The 17,316-nt window shown below is 38.9% G+C and overlaps 1 protein-coding gene across 2 annotated transcripts in view; it reads right to left on the bottom strand.

Annotated features, from left to right (window-relative positions):
- The window catches only part of gtf2f2.S (general transcription factor IIF subunit 2 S homeolog), a 102,329-nt gene that overhangs the window by 27,411 nt on the left and 57,602 nt on the right, over positions 1 to 17,316 (bottom strand). For both annotated transcript variants that reach the window (XM_018248133.2, NM_001088797.1), the window contains 1 exon segment: positions 9,744 to 9,825. In XM_018248133.2, coding sequence (XP_018103622.1) covers positions 9,744 to 9,825 — 82 coding nt within the window.

Raw genomic sequence — 17,316 nt, 5'->3', positions numbered from 1 at the left:
TCAAATTCAGACTCTAATCCTTGCCCAGTGTTGCTTGTGTGTACCATTCTCTGCTTGACAAGTGCTGCTTGTGTGTGCCATTCTCTGCTTGCCCTACGCTACCTGTGGGATGTAAGCCTGTTAGGGGGGTTTGTTAGCATGTGGAAATTGTTGTTAAGGGCTCCTAAGGTGTTTGATCATGTGTTGGAGGGTTGCTGTATTATTCACAGGGGAGTATGAGGCATATGGATTTAAGGGTCTGTTTTAACATGACTTCAATTTTTCAAATATAAGTGATGAGGGATTTCCCTGCAGTGAGGACCAACCATTTGGTTTTTTGGTGTACTACCACTGTTAATGTGGATATGATCTTAAAAGTTCTTGTGGTAATATGGGTGTGGTTTACAGTGGGTGTGGTTTAAAAGGGGGAGTGGCTAACACTGACTTCCATTATCGGCCCTCCACCACATAGGCCAGTAAAATTTTGGCCCTCAGTACCACAGAAGTTGGACAGCGCTGATCTATAGTATTGTACATCAAAGACATAGTTTAATTGTTTATAATAAACACAGTTAATTTCCTTACTTATATAATGCTACAATTTTTTATGATCTGCTGTACACAAATCAAATGAAACACAATGGACTCCTTCCCCCAAACAGTCTGGACTCGTTAAAGCAATTTAAGATTATGAACCGAACCCATATGAACAGAATACAATCATTTGCCACAAATATACTGTAGCTCTGCTATTTAAAGGGGATATATACCTTGACTTTTCACTTTGCATTATTCGATTTTACATGTTAAAAATGTAAGTGCCGTTTTTAGTATATCTTTTGGATATGGTTTTTTTAGAAAAAGAAATCTCCAGCACCTCCCTTTTCCTCATTTCTTCTGTTGAATGCCTGGCAAAGTCAGGAGAGCCAACAGCCCTGAAGCTGGCCATAGACGTGCAGATATAACTTCAATATCGGACAAACAATAGTGTGGTGCAATCTCCCAACCTGCCACTAACTCACTCAAATAAAATAGCAAAAGAACAGATCAGACGGTGTTCTGCCCCTAACAGCAATCATAAAAAAGTTGTGTCCGACAAAAGTTGGTGCCAGTCTCCCACTGATCTGTAATACATGCGGAGAAATTATCGGTAGCCAACAGAATTTTTCTAACCTGTTCCATTGACTGAACGACCAACATGGCACGAAAAATGACGGGACACTCCACACGGCCCGAAAATTGTACGAAACGAAGATTCGAACGATCAAATCTTTGCATCTATGGCCAGCTTTACTCATAAGCATAACCTGGTGATGTCAGTGAGTGACAAACATAAATCGATTATTGAGAGGATTATTTGCCTGCGATAATCTTCGCTAACTCACAGTGGCCAGTTAAATGGATGTTAAAAAAAAGCCTCCTCTGGTAACTTCAAGAGTCGAATTTCCATTTTTTAAAACAGAAATTTTTAAAGCACAATCCTCCCATTGACCTGCTCTGACATCTCTAAAACCTCTAATAAATATTCACTCTAATAAATATTTATTGGTGTGTATTCTTTGTTTACTTTCTTAAAAAACTATAATATAAGCATGCTTCTCTTCTTACACACTTTTCCCAATTCGGATCTCTTTCCCTCTATTTACCTTTAGATTTCATCTACTTGAGATCTTCATGATTTTCCTTATTTTCTTATTATTTTACTTTGGCTCACACGTCCTCTCTTTCTTTCCACTTAACTTATATACATCCATATACCACTTATTTGTCTTCCTCCATTTTTTTTCTTCATATCTGCGTTCTCACTATTTTACTTTTCACACAATTCCCATGTTCTCTCCTCTATTTCTCCTTTCTCTATATATTTACTCCATATTTCTTCTTCCCCTTTTCTGTACTTCCATTTACTAACTGCTGCAATTTTTATTACATCAACCCCCTTTATTTCATGATCTTCCATTCTGCTCCATTTTGTCCCCTTCTGGCTGCAGAATAAAAGAAAAACGTCTATATATTTAAAATTATTATCTCTTGAGCGGCCACACCTGCATGAACAGTGACTGCCAGTAATATAAAATATTTCAAAACCCCATGTCACTTTTGTGCTTCTTTCATTCTGTATTTAACTATGTGTGATTGAAGAAACCACTAAAAACTATCCAATACCACTGCAACGGCCAAACAAGGAAAGAACCAAAGTGAATTGGCTTCTTATAGATACATATTCTTACTGTTGAAGAGGACATGGGGCGGCTGCTCAAAAGATAATTTAACATTTTAAAATCAGTACTGGGGATGGCAATTTCCTTGGGGTCAAAGCCACATTGCCCCCCCTATTTGATGCACATGGGTTGTTCAGTAGTCACTTGTTTAATCATGTTGTGAATTGCATCTATATCATTCAATATATCCCTGAATATGTTTAGCCCTTTGTGTGCTAGCCGTAGTAAGCAAGGCCAGCATCTTATGTTGCTAAGCAACATATATCCTTTCCATAGACAGACTATAGCCTCGATATGCTGACTTTATGCCATTAACACACTGGTATTTAAATGTCAGCCTTATAAATTCCATGATCTGTGCCGCTTAATAATGTTAACAGTATTTTTTTCAGTGTTGTAATGCAGTGCTCTAAGTTTGTTCCACACAACCTTTTGTATTCAGTAGCGAAGACTAACTTTTAAAAGTTTCACAAAACATTGGTCTCACAATAAATAACATGCTTCTAATTGTGACAATGGGGGTTATTTATAATTACTGGAATTATTTGCACCTGGGCAGTAACCAAGGGTAATGAATCAGATGTTTGCTTTCATTGTCCTACCTGCAGCTGGCTCATGTAAATTTCTGAGTGCCAATGTGGCAAAAACTAAAATATTCTGAAGAAGCCATAAGCACACATTCACAACTGCAGCCTCAATTGCAGGTTTTAATGAATTAGATGCAATTGTTCCAAGAACAAATCCACTTACAGCTGTAATCATGCTGGACCTGTGGGGGGAAAATGACTTTGCTCACATTTGCTAATGAAACCTATAATTTTCTATAAATCCATAAATGAAAGTTTTTTCTTAATTGTGTTCACAGCAGTATTTATGCCACAAAGCATTTGAGGGATAAATGGTCCATACAATAGATGCCATTACATTTTACATAGAAATTGCTATATTCTTGGTAATCTCTGGCAAACCAAGAGGGAAAGCATGGCCTCCCAAATTCCTGGGCTCCCCTAGGGTCCTGAAGCAGGGGCTTGGGGGGAGCTGCAGACCTATTTGTACGTCCTAGATTTACTTGGAGCTATAGCGTACAAATGTTTACAGTTTTCTTACAGCTGTTGTGCTATCCTTGGTAAAGGATGAGTACTGAAACATTGGACCTCCATAAAATGTTTAAAAATATAAAGAATCCCATAATATAGACAACTCACATTATATATACTGTATATAACCCAAAAAGTAAATAAAGCCATTCAAAAGGCATTAAGACAATTTGTCATCGCAACATCTCCCGTCAGGACATTCAACAACCTTACTGCCCCCAAATAATTTTGCTGCTTAAAATGTAAAGTTTATTTCTGTACCATAATCAGAATAAATACATCCAAAATACGTAGCAAATACTGTACTGTGGAGCAAAAAACACTTTTATATGGGTTTATAGTAGAAGCATCCATCCCAAGGATCAAAAGACAAGTAAAAAAAACCTTAGAAAACAAAGCTATGATTCTCAGTTTCAGCTATATCAAGTAATCAGAATGTACATGGAAATGTTCGCATTAGTTCATCACTTATTCTTGCTAACTAAAAACTGAGCAAACCAGACAAGTTCCAGCAAAATATAATACACTGTGCTAATTTATTTTCCTAAGATTGTCAGCCTTCTTTGTACCATGTATTTGTGTGTACATACGAATACTTGCAATAAATGCTTTGTTAACATAAGCTCCCACCAGTCCAATTTTCAGTAAAAGTAGCTGTAGTGTAGAAAAGATAAAGTGCCCCTGATTAATTAGTTGAAAGCATATGCAGATCTGTAATCCAGGGAGGAAACTAATATCCTGGCCCTGAGCGCAGGAATCAAATTAGTTAGCACATACACTGGCAATGGCAGAACACAGACTGCACAGACAGAGACAGAGTTATTAGACCTTCAACAACAGAATTTCTGTAGAACAAGGAAATTAGATGAGATCAGGGCTGTCCAACTGGAGACTTGTGGGCAAGAAGCAGCCTTTCAATCAATATTCTTTTATCCATGGTCATCTGTCTGTTTAAAGGCTCCATGAACATGTATTGCTATGTATTGCTAATGTATTGCTATATTATATTATAATCTATTCTACAAACATGTCATATATGACTTGACCTCTAAATGGAAGGCATTAGTATAGTATGCATTTACATATCTTACTGCTGTTTTAGGAGATCTAATGACTGCAGGGATAAAGCCAACCTCACGTGAGACAGTTCCCAGGATATATAATATGCCCACTTTATTTACTATAAAATGATGTCCACAAACAGGCCTACAGGCCTACTTCTACGTTTAGAAATTACTTCATGCAAGGAGATCATCGGACAAATTGTTTTTCAAGTCTAGTGCGATTTATGTGCAACTGTGCCTGTACAATCAAACTGAGGGACTCCTGTAGGGACTGAGGAACAACATTCCATTTAATTCTACTTTAGCTACCGTATATACTCGAGTATAAGCCGACCCGAGTATAAGCCGTGGTACCTAATTTTACTTAGGAAAACCAGGAAAACGTATTGACTCGAGTATAAGCCTAGACCCAACGAAGACCGTTGAACAAGCAAGTATAGCCGGTAATTTTTGGCAAAATTAAACTACATTTCATTCCTTTTATTAACAGAAAGTTCCCATGTATAACCCTTTATGCTGCAATCACTACAGCGCAAAACTAAATCACTGAAAATTTGTCCCCCCCAGTGGATTTATATTACAGACATTTTTCAGCTGAGACAAAATATACTGAAATAGATATATTATGAAGACAGCTGCCTTACCGGTAGATTTGCTCCAAGGGGAGGGGAGAGGAAGCTGCTCCCTGTAGTAGGCGCCGAGCGCCTTCAAAGATTTTACGACCGGTGGGGCCGGGTTGCCCAGAGTTGTTATCGGGTGGGAGGGGAAGCTGCTCTCTGCTGCTGGGCCCATTCAAAGATTAATCAATTCGCTGGGGTACGGGCGGCCCGGAGATGCTGGCAGGCAGAAGAGGAGACTGCTGTCTGCAGCAAGCGCCTGGCCCCTTCAAGATTTTTTGTCAGGGGCGGCCCTGAGTTACTGGTGCACAGGAGGGGAGAGTTGGGGATACTGCTTCCTGCAGCCGGCTCTGTGCCCCTTCAAGATTTTTCACAGGGGGGTCTGGGCCCAGAGTTGTTACGTCGCTGAGAAAACCCACATGATGACGTTAGCGTGTGCACCACCGCGACTTCAGCCGGCAGTGCTCCACAAACTCCTAGTATAAAGTTCCGCACTGCTGCTCCTCCTGCGCCGGAAATCAACGCCATTGTTTCTGGCTGGGAGGGGGGGTGTTCCCCGTTGACTCCTTAGTATCGGGGCCCCATGGATGGGTTGCGGGCCCCATCCGGGGTGCAGGGGCACGGGACTCCGGTCAGTAGCACAGCTACAGATCATGTGGGATACAGATTCCTAATAGTTCTCTGCAAATTTACCGGTAAGGCAGCTATCTTAATATACCTGTTTCATCTACCAGAATTTTTTTTTACTGACTTGAGTATAAGCCGAGGTAGGATTTTTCAGCACATTTTGGGTGCTGAAAAACTCGGCTTATACTCGAGTATATACGGTATATGTACAATCATCATATTTTGTGAGCAATGCACAGAGAGATTTGTGGATCCTGCATACTAAAGGATTGTGTTTTTACACCAAATTCTCTGTAAAATTTAGAGGGAACAGTTATAAAAATCCCATCGGTAAACTTAAATGGCATTAGCCCATTTGTAACAATCTTACGTTGAATCTTTCTGTTGTACAGTGAATTGGTCACACAGAAACAGCCCAGAAAATAGTGACTATTTATGGCATTTGCCAGAACCCACAGAAAACTGCATCGTAGGAGATGTAGCACTTTTGCACTAACGGAGCAGAATTTCAGTTTACAATCCAGAAATTCAGTGCTTAAAGTTACAAGAGATGGCTTTTTGCCACCCCATGTACATGACCGCTTGCAGCAAGGTTCCCACTTTTCCTTATGGCAGGAGCGGCCCTGTTTGGTGCTGGTAGAATTATGTAGCATAAAACTATATATTAATATTTTTATATTGTAGTGACAATTAAAAATATATGTTATCTACCTTAAGTACCAGCTAATTTTGACTCGTGTTAACTGGAAGACAATTTTTGAACATTTTGTGCTCTTTTAAAATCATATTGTTTTTTTTCCCCACCCAAGCTTCCTAAACTAAATATTACAAATTTCTCATATTATAGAAAAATATGTCTAAACAATATTATATGCATGCAAATCCAACTGATTTGGAAAGCCCCCTGTCTAGTGACTGTGGCAATACCAGATATGTAAAGATCCCTGTAAATCCCTGAACTGTATAAACAAAACCCAATTAAACTGGGTAAATATACAATTTCAAAATTCTCACAAGATGGTATCTCTCTCCATCTACATTAAATAAAATCTATCCAGCGACCACAGATCAGTGCTGGAGATGTAATAAAGTGGGCACCCCACTCCATATTTGTTGGTCATGCCTCCATGTCAGACCATTCTGGCAACAGATCATTAAACATCTGAAAGAAGCCCTAGGGGTAGACTTACCTGCAGCCCCAGCAACATTGCTACATCCATTGCTACTATTCATGATCCCAGGACCAATAAAGAACTAAAAAAGGCTTCATAAGATTTGCACTGCAGGCAGCAAGGGCAACTACACCAGGCTTTGGAAATCGAGACAACCTCCCTCAGTGGGAGAATGGAAAAAGGCAATAGAAGCAATGATAAGAATATAGGAACTGATTTCCTATGCAAATGGAACACAGGAGAAATATATAGCAACATGGACAATATAGAAAGAAACAATGGAATATAAAAAAGCCATAGCACCAGAAGCCCCGTAAATAAGAGACAACAACACTGTAGGGCTAACAGACAACTTGCAGAATTTGTACCAAAAATGATAAAAGTGAGACGCTCAACCAAATTGAAAAATACAATAAGATTGGTTACATTCTTCCTCCCCTACTCTATTTTTCATTCACCCATTTTCTCTCTGTTCTCTTCTTTCTCCACACCAACAAGTTGCTATTGCAGAAATGATATTGAAATTGTGTATGTAATGCAATATGGTGTTAATCTTTTATTTGTTGTATACCTATAAAAGGAAAAATGGAAAAATATATATATAAAAAAAAAACTGAGTAAATATGTCTGATCAACTACAAACTGCAAAGCTTTGACAAGGTTTTTAAACTTCCACTGCATCTTGCATCCCACATGTTCTTAGGCACTGAGAAAAAAAATATTGAATGGCAGAGGTCTTCTGAACAATTTGATGCCAATAAGAATATGATTACCAAAGTAATTTTATTTTTATGATATGCCGCACATTAAAGTGGAAAAATAGATTTTAGTGATTGCAATGATAAAATATTTATGGTGTGTGTGTGTGTGTAAAGCCCCCCACCAGTCAAAACATAATGTGTCAGCTTAAAAGGGGTGTGCACTTGAGTGCAGAGAGAAGATGGCTGGAAGACATGCAATAGCGATACCACAAAGCAGGAATAACAATTGGGGCCCGCATTCATCATCTTTAATAGCACTTTGGACCCTTTATCCATATATTGTATGTTTTACAATCAAAGTATGTAGGTTCCAGTTTTTTTTATTAGTCAAAGCACAGTTCCATAGATTTAGCATGTGTTTTTGCAATTACCCATTTGTCTATTAATTACTTAGTCTGTTAGTCAAGTTTCCAAGCCGTGCATATTTAAACTGCATCAGAACAACTTACACAATCTGCTGTCCCTTGAATACAAAAACACAAAAACACAACAGTTGTTATTTGGCTTACCCACCCTGCATCAAAGATGTAAGAATGCTTGTTGATGCTACTATTTCAGATCAGACATCTGAATTCCTTAAAGGAAAACTATACCCCCAAAATAAAGACTTGAGCAACAGATAGTTTATATCAAATTAAGTGGCATATTAAAGAATCTTATCAAACTGCAATATATATTTAAGTAAAAACTGCCCTTTTACATCTCTTGCCCTGAACCAACATTTTGTGATGGTCTGTGTGCTGCCTCAGGGATCACCTGACCAGAAATACTACAACTGTAACTGTAACAGGAAGACGTAAGCAAAAGACATAACTCTGTCTATTAATTGGCTCACGTGACCTAACATGTATGGTTTATGCGGTATGTTTTTATGCACCGTGAATCCTACGATCCCAGGGGGCTGCCCTTATTTTTTAAAATGGCAATTTTCTATTTAGGATTACCCAATGGCACATACTAGTAAAAAAAAGTATATTATTATAAAAATGGTTTATTTACATGAAGCAGGGTTTTACACAAGCTGTTTTATGCAATAGCTTTTTAAAGAGACCTACATTGTTTGAGGGATATAGTTTTCCTTTAATTCATAATTCAGAAATGTCCCTCTGATGACTATCCATCAGATCAGAAAAGTAGTAAATCAAGAAATTAATCTGTCATTACAAATGGCCTTCAAAACATAGGTCTCTGTTAAGCATCCAATACTTCACTCCTTTGTACCAAATTTCACTGCAAGTCTGCACCTTGCCCTCATGTTTTGGTTTCCAGCCTGCAAGTGGCAGCCTTCTAGATGCAATTTTTATTTTTAAAATGTGAGCAGCAACTCCTGAACACCGGATTATAATTTTTGTAATTGTGGTGCTGCCATGATTTTTTACTTAAACGACAATGAATATACTATCACAAATCTATTAATGTATGCAAACTTTTTCAAAGGTTAACATCCCTTTTAACACCAGTTATAACTAATGAGCTTATTAAAAGAGAAAGAAAGGTTAAATCACTGGGGGTGCCGATGTTAGTCACCCCCTAGTGATAATGATTTACCTGCTACCCTGTGCTGGTGCTTCTGTTAGCAGAAAACTGCACTGGCCCAGGGTACTTTGAAGAGATCACTAAGCATTTATTATAAAGTTATAATTCAAAGGCCATGGCTCCTATGTTTTATAAAAATATATTGAATTTCCTTTTTCTCTGTTATAATAGAATAGTAACTTGTATTCGATCCAAACTAAGATATCATTAATCCTTATTGGTAGAACCAGCCTATTGGGTTTATTTCATGTTTAAATGATTTTCTAGTAGAGATAAGGTATGAAGAGCCAAATTACAAAAACATCCGTTATCCAGAAAGCACCAGGTCCAGAGCATTCTGGATAATAGGTCCCATACCCGTTTTGCATTATTTGTGATGCTATATACAAAAAACGAATTGGTCAGTTGGTCTTGTGTGAGAAACCCACAGCAGATCAAATTCCCTAGCCAACTACATTAGAGATGACTGCTTGATTCTGAACATGTACAGGCCATCAGCAGTAGCAGAAGGTTCTGCGCTAGTATCTTGGCACTTTGGCCATACATGTAGCTGGGAACACTGTTTATAATCTACTAATCCAAAAGCCAATCACTCCGATGAATAAAACATTATCTGGCCACCTTAATACATGCAGGAACAGAAAAATAAAAAAAGCAAAAAGTCTTACCTCTTCATTTGCATATAATTGTCACTAGCAGCAGGTCTACACTCAGCACGATGCACCACAATACCTTCCAAAGCAAGTTTATCTAGAAATAAAAGACATCAGGGAGATATATGTAAAATTATTTATCATTTTACCTAAAGGATACACCTGAAATATTCAGCATATAATGTTTTGTTGATAGCAAATCTCATTAGTCACCCAGTGTGTCCCAATGCGAATTTAAAGGTTTACTTTCTTTTCTACAAAATCTGGCACGTGTCACACACATGAAGTCACTGCTAATAGCAGTTTTCTTATAACCATAAAGGCATTAGATGGCACATTAGAGAACAAATCTTGTGATCATAGGATTGTAAATGCTGGAATTGCTGTTTTGTGAAATTTCAAATAGAAACACATAATATTACCCTCCATCATAAGGGATGCCATACTTTCGCCATCATTGTGATGTAATTCTGTTAGCATGGGGGACAAAATCAAAACCCCTAGTGCTACTGAGCACTTATTGATAAAAAAAAAAACAATTTATGCCACTACATTCCCAGAGTCATATTTACACAAAAACTGAATTTTTTTACATACCGTATATACTCGAGTATAAGCCGACCCGAGTATAAGCCGAGGTACCTAATTTTACCTACGAAAACTGGGAAAACTTATTGACTCTAGTATAAGCCTAGACACAACTACAGCCCTGTCTCCCAGCAGCGCACATTCTGCCAAAGCGACCCCCCCAGCGATCAACCGGACTTCTTTGTAAAGTTGATGGTGACAGAGAATTGCCAAACGGATTACTGTGTGCATTGTCCCACTGTCCCACTACCATGTGCAGAGGGTGCTGTTCGATATTGCCATCACTGTTAATCTTTCGTATAACCAACAGAGGGCGCTGTGTGATAATGCAGTCACTGTTATTCTTTCATATAACCAACAGAGGGCGCTGTGTGATATTGCAGTCACTGTTAATCTTTCATATAACCAACAGAGGGCACTGTGTGATATTGCAGTCACTGTTATTCTTCTATATAACCAACAGATGGTGCTGTGTGATATTGCAGTCACTGTTATTCTTTCATATAACCAACAGAGGGTGCTGTGTGATATTGCAGTCACTGTTATTCTTTCATATAACCAACAGAGGGTGCTGTGTGATATTGCAGTCACTGTTATTCTTTAATATAACCAACAGAGGGCGCACTTATTCTTTCATACAACCAACAGATGGCGCTGTGTGATATTGCAGTCACTGTTAATCTTTCATATAACCAACAGAGGGTGCACTGTTATTCTTTCGTACAACCAACAGATGGCGCTGTGTGATATTGCAGTCACTGTTATTCTTTCATATAACCAACAGATGGCGCTGTGTGATATTGCAGTAACTGTTATTCTTTCATATAACCAACAGAGGGCATTGTGGGATATTGCAGTCTCTCCCCAAGTGTACTGTTGGTATAGGAATTATTAAAAGTGACTGCAATCTCAGCTACTCGGGTCGGGTATCGCTGACCCGAATATAAGCCCAGGTAGACTTTTTCAGCACATTTTGGATGCTGAAAAACTCGGCTTATATACGGTATTTGAATTTGTTTACACCAATAAATCTGTAATTACATAATAATTTAGCCAACATAAATCCATACTGATGGCAAAATCATCCAGGGGTATTTCATGATTAAATGTTACAAGTTTTAAGAAATTGTGTTCCAAGTCGTGGAAAACCCCCAGGTCCCAAACTACGCAATACAAAATAATAGAGCTGTAATATGTTTTCTGGTTCCTTCCACCACAAAAAAAACATAACATCATTCAGATGCAATGTACATTCATTATTTATTTGTTTTAAACTCCAGATACATGTAGCTAATAGGAATTTAGTTACATTGCCACATCAGATTGTGGACGCATCTTTTTGTTGATGCGGTCCCGCGATCCGACCGCCAGTATGGTCCATGATCGGAGCAGCCCAATATCGCCCACCTCAATGTGGGCATATTAGGATAGAGATCAGCTCTTTTGGCGACATTGCCAAATGAGCAGATCTTCCTGTGTTTGGCCACCGTTACACTTTGCTACTTAAGAAATGTATCTTTTAGAACAGTTTACAGAGTTGGTGACCCCCTGCCCTTCCAGAGCTGTTTCAGAAAGACATAATAAATAAATTTTTAATTTTAAACTTCAATATCAGAAAAATGGTCCCAAACAGAAAATGGTAAGTAAAACCTAAAATGTAGAGTGGCATGGCAGAGCAGAGGAGGAGAGGCTGGTAAGGCAAGAGCTTTTTTATGTACAGAGACAGCTAAATATGAATCAGAATTTTGGTGAAATCTTAACGATTATATTTACAATTATTTCTTAGGTGAAAGAGACATGATTTTATTAATTTAATTTAATTTAATATGAGGTATAAAGGTATGGCAGAATCAACGATACCCCAAGTTGCCAAGAAATACATTAGTATTAATAGCAAAAACGTTTTTTTTTTGTTTTGTTTTTTTTTTTTAGAGTTTTTAGACGGTAGTTAAGAGTTTTGATGAAACGTTGTGGCCATAAGTCAAGTGGTAGGGTGTCCAATCAGGCCATGAACAGTGAGGAATGGTTTTAGTCATTTGTATACCAAGCACTCATATAGTTTTGAGATAAAGCGCAATAATGGCACATGGGATGGAGGTTACTAAGATTGGAGGGATCACAATAGGGTGAGGAGTGTATGTTTTAATATAGACTAATATAGAAGCTCTGTGGAATGCTAATCAGAGAACAACCACTGGTCCCACCATTTTACAAGATTTAATATAAATATAAAAGCATAAAAAATGAGAGCATAACTACATTTGCCTTGATTCTTAGAAAACATATTTCTGAGCTACTGTTTCTACCTGTATATCTGACAATTCAACTCTTACAGTTAGTATTGAAAATGAACAATCTTTCCTGCAAAAAGATTGTAATTGTAATGTCTATTGCCACCTTTAGACATCTTAACCTGTAGCAGAAATCAGTAACTTCCTTATCTAGTATAAAGCTCTTCCCTCTTTAGTATGCAGAGCCTTCTTTCTCATTTGAATAGGAAGTTGGTCAAAAAGCGGCCTACTGCACATGCTTGCTGCCTTCTGCTTCAATGGAAATCAGACATATGCAGTATACAGCTCTTTGACTTCCTGTTCAAAGGACAAGGAAGGCTCATTCCTGGTAAGAGATCTGAAAACCCATTATCCAGAAAGTTCTGAATTACGGGAAGGCCATCTCCTATAGACTCAATTACAATTTTAAAAAATGATTTCCTTTTAATAGAACAGTACTTTGTATTTGATCCCAACTAACATATAATACATCCTTACTGTAGACAAAACAGTCCTATTGGGTTGAATTAGTGTTTAAATGATTTTTTGAAGACTTAGTAGTCTACTAGTTGACTTGGTGTTGGGACATAAAATGTATACAAATTGAAAGCAAAAGAAATAAGTATTATTAGGGCTCATTTAAATACAGTGGAGAAGGGTGTAAAGTGAAAAAAAACCAGACCAAAGCTACAATGTTTTTCACGCTTAACACCCTGTCCCACTGTCAGAGACTGTAGGGGCTTCCCCGTGATTTCAGTGTGCCTGAAGTATTATCAAATTAGGTCAATTATGCTGAAATCATGCGGTTGCATAAAATACTCAAGTATTCATGGTGATGTACTACCAAATGGACTTTGTGCATTTTTGTCCTCCTAACTGTGCCTGTATTTTATCCAGCCACCTAGATTATAGGCTCTACCAGACAAGGAGCTCCTTCCTACTGGGTCTCTTATCACATAGTGTTTAATAACTATATACAGTATCTATACTTATGCTTTTCTTTCCTGTGTTTACTTTCTGTGTATCCTAGTAAAAGCAACGCAATTGCATGTGATTCAACTTAGTGCAGCAAGAGTATCGATAAATGCAAAACCAGCTGCAAAGGTATTTGCTGGAAATCTTGCATTTATTCATTCCAATAATCTTTGCAAATTATATATAATTCCATCACGTCAATCTTTTATACATATGTTTAGATAAACTGAAGTACACTGAAACTGTACTGTACTGTACTGAAAAACACCATTGCAGTTCAGGCTAAACAATTTAATTAAGTAACTGCTAAACCTATTATCCAAAAATGATTTTGCAATGGCCTGATGCTTATGAAAATTAAAATAGACAAGCAGCCTCTCTGCACAAAGAGGAGAACTAGAGATGTATAAACTGTAGAGATGTTGTTGGTTACCATGACAACAGTGCACGCGGAGACCCATTAAAGATCAATTTTATAAATTAAAATGTAACGAGCAATGGCTCAAGAGTTGGCACAGTTGTAGAGCATAAGTGAAAATGCTTATGAGAAAGGAATTTTGAGGGATTGAGATGTATATCTGACTATGCTATAATCCTTCCTATTCAGCTGAAGAATAAACCTGCAGCTCTCTTAACCAAGATTCACATATGCTTGAAAAGCTTTCATGGTAGGTTATACTAAACTGCTTAGATTGTAATTAATTTGAAACCCATTAAACACGTCTGTCAAGCATCAGAAGTTGTGTCAATGGACAAAGGGAATAAAAGGGAAAAATAAGCAGTCAGGAAAGAATAGGACATTAATATAAACCCCATAACTGGCAGTACAGTACATACACAAGCAGGGGACTCGTGTGTTGGGAGCAGTGCATAAGTTGGGCCCTTTACTTAAAAACAAGATAGGCAGCTTCTTAAAAACCCATCACCCACAGGGCCCTTGCACAGCTGCACAGTTTGCTCAAATGTAATTTCCACTCTGAATTATGGCATATTTAAAGCAGCGTAATGCCTCAAGGGCCAAGGTACAAATTTGGGTCAACTAGTTGTGAACCAGAGATGCATTCTTCTGTCCTGTACTTTCTGCGTGCCACTGTAGAAATCTATTTATCTTTTTTTAACAATCTGCAAGCTCTACTTCACTTTTAGCATCTGCTCAGTGAGCCATCTATTAAACCCAGATAGTCTCAAGTTTGGAATACTGGAACTGCTTGTTATGGACTCGAAAATTGGATGTCATGCAAAAAGACACTCCCTGCAAAAGCTATACGTTATCTATAGCTATACGTTAATGCTATACATTATCAGGTAACCTATTAGACAGACAGCTCTGAATAGACTCCATTTTATTGAAATAACCCAAATTTAAAAAAAAAAAAAAAAAAAAAATAATAAGGATTTGCTTTTTCTCTGCAGTAATAAAACAGTACCTTGTACTTGATCCAAACTAAGATATTATTACACCTTATTCGAAGTAAAACCAGCCCATTGGGGTTATTTAATGTTTATATGGTTTTCTAGTAGAAAGGTATTAAGATCCAAGTTAGGGAAAGATCCATTGTCCTTAAAACCCTCCTAGGTCCCGAGCATTCTGGACAATAGATCCCATACCTGTACAAGATTGCATAAATGTGACGAGACAATAATTGTCCAATAAAATTAGGGTTGACACCAGTTGCCAAGTACTGTAACACAAGGCGATGCAACAGGGCTTGGCGGTGATGTGGTTGTCACGAAACAGAGACTGGACAGATGGGGGCAAGTATGGGTAGTAGGACAACTAAAATGGGAAGGAGAAGTGCATAACTGAGCAGTAGTTTTAAGATATTTTTCTCAAATTAGTATTTAGGATAATTGCACACTGGTAACTTTGCACTAATGAAAAATATTGTCAAACCTTTGTACTTACCGTATATACTTGAGTATAAGCAGACCCGAGTATAAGCCGAGATACCTAATTTTACCAAAAAAAACCTGGGAAAACGTATTGACTCGAGTATAAGCCTAATCACACACACACACACCGTACTATAGACACAAACTACATACACACACACTCTCTACCCACACCATCATACACAGCCACACACATATGTATATACACACACACTCCCCACACAATAATGACAAGGCACAGAGGAGGCAGAAAGCAGTGGATGTAGTACATTTGCCCTGAGCTTGCCATCAATTACCGTAATCCAAAATAAACAAATCAAGGTTTTTATGAAACACTGCTAATATACACCATGCAAATTATTGTAGCTGCAACACAAATATATTGGATCCAGAAGGGCCAAGCACCTTGAATGTAGAACATGTGATTTGCACAGTATTTATGTACGGTACATAAACGGATTTCTTTTAACACTAGCCTCTGAATCTCATTTCTGCACAACACAGGGAAGCAGGTACAAGTGCAACAATAACTGGAGGGTCGCACACGCCCGGGTCGGGTGACAGGGACCGCCTGGAGGGTTGCTTGGGCCTGCAAGTGAGGGAGGATCCACGGCCTGTAGTGGTTGTTGCAACCGCCGCACTCCTTTAAGCCACTCCCTGTACTGTGAGCTTGTTTAGCAAGAAAAGGCCCCAGTTGTAGGACTTTTCTGCACGCCCGCTCTAACCTAGGTTTGATCCCAGCCCGCAGGGAACACAGGAGCCAGCGGGTCGGTAAAGGTGGGGGTCGGGTAGTTTCCGTCCATCCTCCCGGATACTGGGAGCCTGCAATTTCCCTGCTTTCTCGCCCACTGCCAGCCCCTCACATCCTCCCCGGGAGGTGGCGGCAGTGTTGGTGGTGACGCGGGCGGAGGGAGGGGCGGACGGCAGGGAGAGTGGTTACCTCAGACTTTCACACTCCGTGGGATCATGGAAGTGCATGCTGAGCCTCAAGCTGCTCCCCCATGCTGCTTTATTTCCGAGCATGCATCACTCATGGCGGCGCCTCCTCCCCTCTTGCGTCCCTTGAGATTTAAAGTTCCTAATACCGGTAGTTCTCTGCAAATTTACCGGTAAGGCAGCTGTCTTCTTAATACCGGTATATCATCTACCAGAGGTAGATTTTTTTCAGCACATTTTGGGTGCTGAAAAACTCGGCTTATACTCGAGTATATATGGTAGGTACTGAGACAGCTTGCTTCAATTACAGTAAAACTACAGGAAAGTATTATCCTGGTTGGGTATATAACAGATAACCATGGGTATTTCATATAAATTGCATGTCATGACCATACATTTTCCAATGCTAACTGCAGCAGACAAGTGCCCAGTAGTCTCTCCTGCGGGTTTAAAGGAATTGTTCAGTAAAAAAATAAAAAGTGGATAAATAGATAGCTTGTCCAAAATAAAAAAAGTTTCTAATATAGTTAGTTAGGCAAAAATGTTATGTATAAAGGCTGGAGTGACTGGATGTCTAACATAACAGAACAGCAGGCCCGGATTTGTGGAAAGGCCACCTAGGGCATTTTTGCTCGAAACATGTAGTGTCAATAAAAAGGAATTTTTGCAGCAGAGTTCTGCGTTTACCTGGTCTGTTCCACTAATAGACTTTGTGGAAAGGTCACCTAGGCCCGGGGCAGCAGGATTCTAGGGGGGCGGCATGCTGATGCACTGGAGTAAATTTCCCATGCGCCAATCCCCACTGCTCCGGTCCAGATGATGAAAATATGCACAAATAAAGGGGAGGGGACAGGGGCGACGAACACCAGTGGGCCTAGGGGCGCCCACTATGTAAATCTGGCCCTGCAGAACAGAACACTACTTCC

This window comes from Xenopus laevis, chromosome 2S, assembly GCF_017654675.1.
Source record: "Xenopus laevis strain J_2021 chromosome 2S, Xenopus_laevis_v10.1, whole genome shotgun sequence".
Lineage (NCBI taxonomy): Eukaryota > Metazoa > Chordata > Amphibia > Anura > Pipidae > Xenopus > Xenopus laevis.
The sequence above is the reverse complement of the archived record's forward strand: the minus strand, read 5'-3'. Positions and strand labels throughout refer to the sequence as shown.